General features: G+C 41.0%; 1 protein-coding gene across 1 annotated transcript in view; it reads right to left on the reverse strand.

The window, feature by feature from the left end:
• The window catches only part of LOC115371560 (alpha-1B adrenergic receptor-like), a 45,202-nt gene extending 36,304 nt beyond the window's left edge, over positions 1-8,898 (reverse strand). Inside the window, exon 1 of the mRNA XM_030069002.1 lies at positions 8,232-8,898. Within this exon, the coding sequence (XP_029924862.1) occupies positions 8,232-8,831 (600 nt within the window). The 5' untranslated portion in view covers positions 8,832-8,898. The remainder of the gene's footprint in view (positions 1-8,231) is intronic.
• Positions 8,899-10,369: the final 1,471 nt, after the last annotated feature.

Here is a 10,369-nt window from a genome sequence, read left to right on the forward strand (position 1 = left end):
ATATCCTGATCACCTTTTTTTTGCCCTCGATCTGATCATATGTTCAGTATTTAATATCTGCTGATACAGAGTCCCAATCCAATTTGTCTTAGAGCAGATTATGAATGCACTTAAATAAGTATAATGAACGTATAAGAAGGTTCAACTTGTTGAGTAGTCAAACTCATGGCAATCTCCTTCAAAGGCCCTCAACAGACAGCATTATAAACATATAATTTTCTTTAAATATGATATTGAAATAATGTATTCATTCAGTCCTACTCAATAACAACAAAAATATTAAGCCATCTGTTGTGAAGAAGAACTGCAGTTTGGCTGGGAAATGAGCCACGCGAAATGCTGTTATTTCCTATGGCTGTGCGGCTCATCTTTCTGCATGGATGAAGCTGAAAGAAGTTTTTCCTTTGTTTTTTGTTTCATTTCCTATAGATTCAAGCTGGATTCACTCAAATCACTTCATCTGACCTGAGAGGACGCTTTTCGAGGCTGGACAAGCATTTGCCTCGATTACTGCAGCTCTACAGGGCCAGGAAAGGCAGCTTTCCAGAGCTGAAAAATCTCCAAGGCATGCTTATGATGATGTAAATATCTTAGCTTAGGGATGCACCAAAGTATCAGTCAGCGATACATTTTGGCCAGTACTCTCTCAATTATGTTAATGGTGATGTCTAGTTTGGCCGATGCCACAGCTGATATTACTACACTAGAAATCCTAGCATGTGAGATGTCATTTGCATTACCTCTCAGCGTGTATAAAGAACTTTTTAGGGCAGTGTCAATGGTATGATCGTGTCTTTGACAGAATAACAGGTAAGCTTGATTTTTTTTTTCCTTATGCTGAATGAGTCAGTGACATTCGATTAAGAAAGGAGCAGCTAGGTAGGCTGTTTCATGACGAAAGAAGATATGAGTTGGCTTGGTGCTTTATTTGATGACATATCGACTCATCTAAAAGTGAGTCATAAATGCATCCACAGGTGCATCTCAAAAAATTTAAATATCATGGAAAAGTTCCTTTTTTCCATAATTTACTTCAGAAAGTGAAACTTTCATATATTCTAGGTTCATTACACACTAACAAGTATTTATTTGCACTTATTTATTTAACTATAAAGTAAAACCTGTTTTGAGTCATTAAAAAAAACACTCAAACTTTTCTAAAATTCAGTCACCTTAAAAATTTAAGGCAGCCCAGACACTAACTTGTTGAAACGAAAATGTTTTTGTACAGTGCAAAGATTCCACAACATATAATCAAAATGTGAATTTTGAGTTGAAACAGCCATTTTATAATGTTCTGCTGCTGTGCTAACAAAGTCCTCAACATTCAGAAACCAGTGTGTTTGTTGATGATGTGACTGCTGGTGGAAGTAGCAGGATGAATTCTGATGTTTATAGGGCTATGCTATCTGCTCAGATTCAGCCAAATGCCACAAAACTAATAGGACAGTGCTTCACAGTGCAGATGGACAATGACACAAAACATACTACAAAAGCAACTCAAGAGTTACTGAAAGCAGTGAAGTGGAATATTCTTCAACGGCCAAGTCAGTGCCCAGATCTCAACCCGACTGTGTCACGGCAGGTGGTTGGTAGAGGACCCAAATGCAGGATCATGCAGGCAAATATGCTCAACGGAAAACCAAAACATTTAATAATAACACAGAAACACAGGGATCTCTACAAACACAGGAAACTCCAAACATGACATGCAGCAACAACAAGATACAACACAATGAACAGACAACCAACAGAACTGAACACGGAACTTAAATACACAAAGTAATGAGAAACAGGTGGAAACAATCAGGGCGGTGCAGACAATCAGACCAGAGGGAAACACACGAGAGGAAGGGCAAGTGACCAGAAATGAGAGGAGAGTAGGATTTCAAAATAAAACAGGAAGCCACGAGACAACATACACAAGAACAAAACTCAACATAATTTTTTGGACATGACAAACTGAGCTGCTTTTCACCTGCTGAAGACCAAACTGAAGTCTTAAAGACCCACAAACAAGCAGCAGCTTGTAAAGGCTGCAGTAAAGGCAGTAAAGGCAGAGCATCTCAAGGGTGGAAACTCAGAATCTGGTGATGTTGTCCATGGGCTCCAGACTTCAGGCAGTCATAGACTGCAAAGGATTTTCCTCCAAATATTGAATATAATCCTTATAATTATAGTGACATATGTTATGTATAGTTTGTCCAATTACTTTTGAGCCTCTGAAAAAGGGGTGACAATGTATAAAACTGGCAGTAATTCCTAAAAGGTTAATGCCATATTTTTGTTCAACCCCTTGAATTAAAGGTGATATTGATTACTCCATTTCAAATCCACTGTGGTGGTGTACAAGGACAAAATTATGAATATTGTGTCACTGTCCAAATACCGATGGACCTGACTGTGTGTGTATACACACACACACACACACACACACACACACACACACACACACACACACACACACATATATATATATATACAGTACAGGCCAAAAGTTTGGACACACCTTCTCATTCAATGCATTTTCTTTATTTTCATGACTATTTACATTGTAGATTCTCACTGAAGGAATCAAAACTATGAATGAACACATGTGGAGTTACGTACTTAACAAAAAAAGGTGAAATAACTGAAAACATGTTTTATATTCTAGTTTCTTCAAAATAGCCACCATTTGGTCTGATTACTGCTTTGCACACTCTTGGCATTCTCTTGATGAGCTTCAAGAGGTAGTCACCTGAAATGGTTTTCACTTCACAGGTGTGCCTAATCAGGGTTAATTAGTGGAATTTCTTGCTTTATCAATGGGGTTGGGACCATCAGTTGTGTTGTGCAGAAGTCAGGTTACTACACAGCCGACAGCCCTATTGGACAACTGTTAAAATTCAAATTATGGCAAGAACCAATCAGCTAAGTAAAGAAAAACGAGTGGCCATCATTACTTTAAGAAATGAAGGTCAGTCAGTCCGGAAAATTGCAAAAACTTTAAATGTGTCCCCAAGTGGAGTCGCAAAAACCATCAAGCGCTACAACGAAACTGGCATACATGAGGACCGACCCAGGAAAGGAAGACCAAGAGTCACCTCTGCTTCTCAGGACAAGTTCATCCGAGTCACCAGCTTCAGAAAATCGCAAGTTAACAGCAGCTCAGATCAGAGACCAGATAAATGTCACACAGAGTTCTAGCAGCAGACCCATCTCTAGAACAACTGTTAAGAGGAGACGGCGCCAATCAGGCCTTCATGGTCAAATAGCTGCTAGGAAACCACTGCTAAGGAGAGGCAACAAGCAGAAGAGATTTGTTTGAGCCAAGAAACACAAGGAATGGACATTAGACCAGTGGAAATCTGTGCTTTGGTCTGATGAGTCCAAATTTGAGATCTTTGGTTCCAACCGCCGTGTCTTTGTGAGACGCAGAAAAGGTGAACGGATGGATTCCACATGCCTGGTTCCAACTGTGAAGCATGGAGGAGGAGGTGTGATGGTGTCGGGGTGTTTTGCTGGTGACACTGTTGGGGATTTATTCAAAATTGAAGGCACACTGAACCAGCATGGCTACCACAGCATCCTGCCGTGACATGCCATCCCATCCGGTTTGCGTTTAGTTGGACCATCATTTATTTTTCAACAGGACAATGACCCCGAACACACCTCCAGGCTGTGTAAGGGCTATTTGACCAAGAAGGAGAGTGATGGAGTGCTGCGGCAGATGACCTGGCCTCCACAGTCACCGGACCTGAACCCAATCGAGACGGTTTGGGGTGAGCTGGACCGCAGAGTGAAGGCAAAGGGGCCAACAAGTGCTAAACACCTCTGGGAACTCCTTTAAGACTGTTGGAAAACCATTTCAGGTGACTGCCTCTTGAAGCTCATGGAGAGAATGCCAAGAGTGTGCAAAGCAGTAATCAGAGCAAAGGGTGGCTATTTTGAAGAAACTAGAATATAAAACATGTTGTCAGTTATTTCACCTTTTTTTGTTAAGTACATAACACCACATGTGTTCATTCATAGTTTTGATTCCTTCAGTGAGAATCTACAATGTAAATAGTCATGAAAATAAAGAAAACGCATTGAATGAGAAGGTGTGTCCAAACTTTTGGCCTGTACTGTATATATATATATATCTATACACTACTCACAAAAAGTTAGGGATATTCGGCTTTCAGGTTAAATTTCTGGATGAACCTAAAATGCATTATAACCTTTACAGGTGAACTTAATGTGACCTTCTGTAAACTTTTGAATGCACATGTCCAACTGTTCAGTGTTTCAGTACTTTTTGCACAAGTTGCTGTTCTCTAACAAGGAGTTTAACCAAACAAAATTCACATCAGGTGTTTGATCCATGAATCGACCAATAGATTTCCTGGTTCAATTAGAATTGGTATTTAAACAGTCCTCCTCATTATGCTGTTCACATTTTGACATCATGAGACCAAGACGACACCTAACAATTGATCAGCAGCACCTCGCCATTGCGAGGCTTCAAACAGGATGTTCTCAGACGGAAGTGGCCACTGAGCTTAGAGTGTCACAGAGTGTCATCAGCAGGTTGCAACAGAGATACAAAGAGACTGGAAGAGTCACAGAAAGGCATAGAAGTGGACATCCTTTGGCCACATCCCACACTGATGACCGCTTCATTGTGAACAGTGCCCTACGGAACCGGATGATGAATGCCACTCAACTCTAGGCACGTTTAAGGGAGGTGAGAGGCACCCAAGTGTCACGTCAGACCATTCGAAACCGTTTACATCAGCATGGTCTGCGTGCTAGACGACCTGCAAGGGTACCTGACCACACCACCAGGCACTGGTGTCATCGTCTTGCATGGGCCAGAGAGCATTTACGCTGGACGAGGGACCAGTGGGCCTCAGTGCTGTTCTCTGATGAAAGCCGATTCATGTTGAGCAGAAATGATGGCCGCCAACGATGTTGGAGACGTCAAGGAGAGCCCTATGCATCAGCCACTGTTGTCACCAGACGAGCCTTTGGTGGTGGTGGTGTTACAGTGTGGGCAGGTGTGTCTAGTCAGTACAGAACTGCTCTACACTTTGTGAATGGTACAGTGACAAGCCCATACTACCTGAATAACATCATTAATCCAGTCATTGTGCCCCTGCATGAACAACACAGGCCTAATTTCATCTTCATGGACGACAATGCTCCAGCTCATTGAGGTCACATCATTAGGGAACGGCTGCTGGAGACTGGGGTACCTCAAATGGAGTGGCCTGCACTTTCTCTAGACCTGAATCCCATAGAAAACCTATGGGATCAGCTGTGTCGCTGTGTAGAGGCTCGGAGCTCTGTACCCCAGAACCTCAATGTCCTGAGGGCCACCCTTCAAGAAGAGTGGGATGCCATGCCTCAGCAGACAATAAGTCGACTTAAGTCAATAAGTCGTGAACAGCATGAGACGTCGCTGTCAAGCTGTAATCGATGCTCAAGGGCACATGACAAGTTATTGAGACACTGACATTTTTTGTTGTGGTATACCCACCACTGTTGTTGGCTTTTGTTTCAAGAAATTGTTTGAGATGAGGAAATCACCAGTGCATGCTTCTACTTAAATGCCCTACTTTCATGATATAATATCACTGTAGCGTGAACTTTTGACATTTTCCGTAAATTTCACCCGAAAGCCAAATATCCCTAACTTTTTGTGAGTAGTGTATATACATATATATATATATAGTAAACTGTATGAGGCAACATGTTTTGTTTTTGAGGTATTTTTTTCCTGGAGTGGACTTGTCTCCGTGGGCATCAGATGACTGACAGGAAACAGAACATAACATAGTGAAACACTGTTATGAAAATGCTCAGATCAACACAGTGCAATGAGAATGAAACATAAAACTTTCACCAAACCACATGAGGGCTTTTTGTATACTGTGATGCAGTCTAGTCCACTGGCACAACAAAATGTCTCTATAAATCATACACATCCTGTCTCTTTCCCCTCTTCTGTCTCTCTCATTATTACCATTTTCTCTCTGACATTTATATGCGCCAAGGGCACAGATTTTATCCAGATAAAGGTATAACAGACACATTTATTACATCAGCTATATGAAATACAGATAATTAACAACTGGACACAATCTAGATGGTAACTGGGTGGATAAAGAACCTGGAATCAAACCCCTATCCCACCCTCCTCAAGTATCTTTCAGCAAAACACTGAATCCCTGCTAAGTTCCAGGGATGCTGCTGTGCACCTGAACCTGACCTCTCACTGCACTGAAAGACTATATCACCAGAAGCTTCAATAAAATATCAGAATATCACTATTTTTAGATATTATTAATGCGAGATGAAAGTGTGACTCCCTGCATTTCCACTTCTCATCTTTTTCTGCATCTTCCTCTCTCTCTTACATGACTGGTTTGATTTCCACTTTGGTCAGCACATAAGAAGACACACACACACACACACACACACACACACACAAACACACTTATCTCTATCTCTCTGTTGCTTGCGCTATCTCCCTCAGAAATATCTACGCCATCTCATTTAGGCCCAAATCACTTCCAGATGGATATGATTGTTCTTTTATTAACTAACTAACTAAACATTTGCTTACCATTAACTAAAGTGCATACATGTAGGATAGTATGCATGGAAGTAATATTTGTGTGTGTATATATATATATATATATATATATATATATATATGTTGTTTTGTTTTGACATTTAATAAACATTTTATGTGCCCTGTGTGATAAGCACTACCTTGTGCCAGGGGGTCAGGTCAATATCTTTTGATTTTATAGATGACAAGAGGAAAAGCAAAGGATGAATTTCTGCTGTTACAACCCTAAAGATGGGAAATATCTAGGGATATCAGGGACGCAACAAAAATGGTTGTACAGGCATGTACAGCCGTTTATTTGTAGTGAGTTGGGGTAATAAAAAACCACAAAAATGAAAAACAAGGCAGTGGATACACAACACAGTGCAAAATACACACACAACACTAGCCTGCTCTATAACAAAAAGAAATACTACCCCACCCGGTCCAAACAAAAAGAGCCTACCTAGGCTACTCTACACTTACCTGCATAAAACAAATTTACAATAGGCCACCACTCAAAACCGTGATACAGCCAAATAAAATACAAGATTAGTGGCCAAAAAAACAAATAAACTCTGATGCCAAAAAGTTCGAAAACTAACAAAACAAAGGCATCCTCTTAAATGTCCATTGACAAACAATCCCTCAACAAAACGAGTAAACCGAAGTTTACAGTCTCTCTAGTTAACAAGGCATTAACAGCAAAAACAACCCACGTGTAAATTACACAATGACCAAAGCACAATAGCAAACAAACCCCTAAAACACTGGCATAATGGCTGATTCTGACATATTTACAGTAATATTTATTAATTTGCACTGTCCCTGGGAGATAAACTGAAGAAATGAAAAAAAGATACCATACAGAGCCCCTACCCTGTGGTACAGCAAATGCACTGGGTATAAAATTGGATTTATTTTAAACATACTGGCTCATTTGTTTTCTTCACTGGGAATGAAATATTTTATTTATGTTTATTATGGTAGACATGACAGAATTCTTTTCTAATTTTACTTTTGCAGTATTATTGATTTTTATTTATTTATTTAGAAATTTAATTACTCATGTATGTACAATATTAAATGTTCTTTCAACTGAGAGTAATAGAGGGGGAATGGTTAGGGTAGGGGGTCAATCTCAGGCATGAAGAGGATAACTTAGTACAATAAGAAAATGTTGATATATGTATCAGGTCTGTGATAAGATGACAGATGTCTTTCTGTTGCCCTACTGGGCAATAATTTTAAAAAGTAAAAAAAGTAGGCTGTGTGAAAAAATCTATATTGACTGATTTTTTTTTTCTTCCTTGGAAATGGTGCATTTTATTTATGTTTATTAAGGGAGACATGCCGGGGCTTTTCTTTTAATTTTACTTTTCATTTAATCATTTGTTTAATTTATTTATTTGTTTTACAGTATTACATTTTTTTTTCCAACTGAGGACATAATGATGGGGGGAGGTGGGGGTCACATAAATGTATTAGATTTGTAATAACAGATGTTATGTCTTTCTGTTGCCCTACTGGACAATAATTTTTAGACACACACACACACACACACACACACACACACACATATATATATATATATGTTTAAAAATCGTTTAAAAAACAACATATTGGGTGATTATTCTAACAGATGTACCTGAGATGGGGGCTGCTTCCATCCGAGGAGCGGGCCGATGGATATGACTATTGCCAGTATCCAGACGCCCAGCATGGCCAGGAGGGCCCGCTTCTCCGTGACGATCATCGGGTACTGCAGCGGGTAGCGCACACCAATATAGCGGTCGATGGAGATGACGCACAGGGACATGATGGACGCCGTACAACACAGGACGTCTACGGCCGCCCAGATGTCACAGAAGATCCTCCCGAACACCCAGTAGTCCAGAACCTCAAGGGTGGCCGACACCGGCAGCACCGTCGTGCCCAGCAACAGGTCTGCGATGGCCAGGTTGATGATGAAGTAGTTGGTCGGGATGCGCAGGTGCCGGTTGCACACCACTGACAGAATGACTAGGATGTTCCCGACGATGGCGAACATGATGAAGAACGCCAGTACCATGCCCACCGGCACCGCCCGGCTCAGGTCCAGAGGGGCGGTGTGGTTGGTGTGCGTGTGGTTGTCCGGGACGGCCGTGAGGTTAGAGGAGTTGAAGCCAGCACGCGACGGCGGAGTCTCCGCGTAAAGAGTCGGGGAGCTCCCGTTAGTCCACACAACATCCGCGGCGTCAAAACTCATATTGAGAAGGTTGTCAGCTGTGGAGAATACTTGCCATGATTTAGCCTAAGTGAGTCTTGTTAGGTCTAGTTTGTTTGCTTTTTAGCACTATAATGCAACGCAAACATCAAGGTAAAAATAAATAAAACAATACAATGCCATAAATATATATTTGGAAGCTTTATCTAAGATAAATCACAGCAGGGAGCATTCAGGACCAATCCTCTACTCTTATACTATAATAATAAATCACTCTGACCCGATACCGAGTGCAGTCAGTGTTTGTCCGCATAAAGTGATCGAATGGAAGCAGGGTATAAGTTTTGCTAGTGAATGATGCCAGATGCAGGCACTTCGCCACAGCCGTACCTGTTTTGTCCTCCGCAACAGATCAGACTACACAGCAGGAATTGCCGGCTCGGTGATCATCAGTAGCAGTAGGTCAACAACACAAACACGTACACACACACACACACACACACACACACACAGTGAGAGAGAAAGAGAGACACACATACAGTGAGAGAGAGAGAGAGAGAGAGAGAGAGAGAGAGAGAGAGAGAGAGAGAGAGAGAGAGAGAGAGAGAGAGAGAGCAGCACACTTTGCAGTAGGTCCATGGGCTTAAAATTAGACGTCCAGTAGTCATAATGTGCATCAAGGACTGTGAGAAAAAACCGCCATGTCCTTTTATGGTTTGGTCCATGTCTTTAGCTGGGAAAGTTCAGAGTAAAGAGGAAAAAAAAACACAGAGACAGAGAGAGAGAGAAAGAAAGAGAGAGAGGGAGGGAGAGAGAGCGAGAGAGAGAGAGAAAGAGAGACATCTTTCTTTCAGAGTCCCACTCATTACTCCTACTGAGACCGTGAGTTCCCCCTCCCTCTCTCTCCTTCTCTCTCTCCCCCTCTCTACCTATTCCCCCCTCTCTATCTATCCCCCTCTCCCAGTTCATGCCTGTCTGTCTCTTGATCTCTATCTATCTATCTATCTATCTCTCTGTCTGTCTGTCTGTTGAATTCAATTCAAAGGGACTTGGGGAAACAGACGTTTACATTGCCAAAGCAAGTGTGAAATAAAAACAATAAACAAAACATTAAAATAACATTAAACAGAAGAATTGCTGTTATCTATCTATCTAGATAGATAGATAGACAGATAGATATGATAAGATAAAAAAAAAACAGTATAATTGTGGACAGTATAATAAAAGATACAGCATAATAATGGAACAGTTAATCCCTGCTCTTACCTTTGAATCTGTGTCTATGTGTATGTATGTGTGTGTGTGTGTGTGTGTGTGTGTGTGTGTGTGTGTGTGCTACTTGACATTAGAATAGAATAGAATAGAATAGAATAAATCTTTATTGTCCACCAAGGTGGAAAATTGTCTTTATTTTATTCTACTTGACATTAGTCAGATTTAAATGAACATACACCTGTCACCAGCTATCAAAATACTGCACATTTTCATTTTTCCAGGTGACTGTAGACCTCTGTGTGTACTGGAGAGAGAGGGGAGGGGGACACAGAAAGAGAGGGAGAGAATTAAATGCATGTTTGTGT

Source organism: Myripristis murdjan, chromosome 14 (genome assembly GCF_902150065.1).
Source record: "Myripristis murdjan chromosome 14, fMyrMur1.1, whole genome shotgun sequence".
Lineage (NCBI taxonomy): Eukaryota > Metazoa > Chordata > Actinopteri > Holocentriformes > Holocentridae > Myripristis > Myripristis murdjan.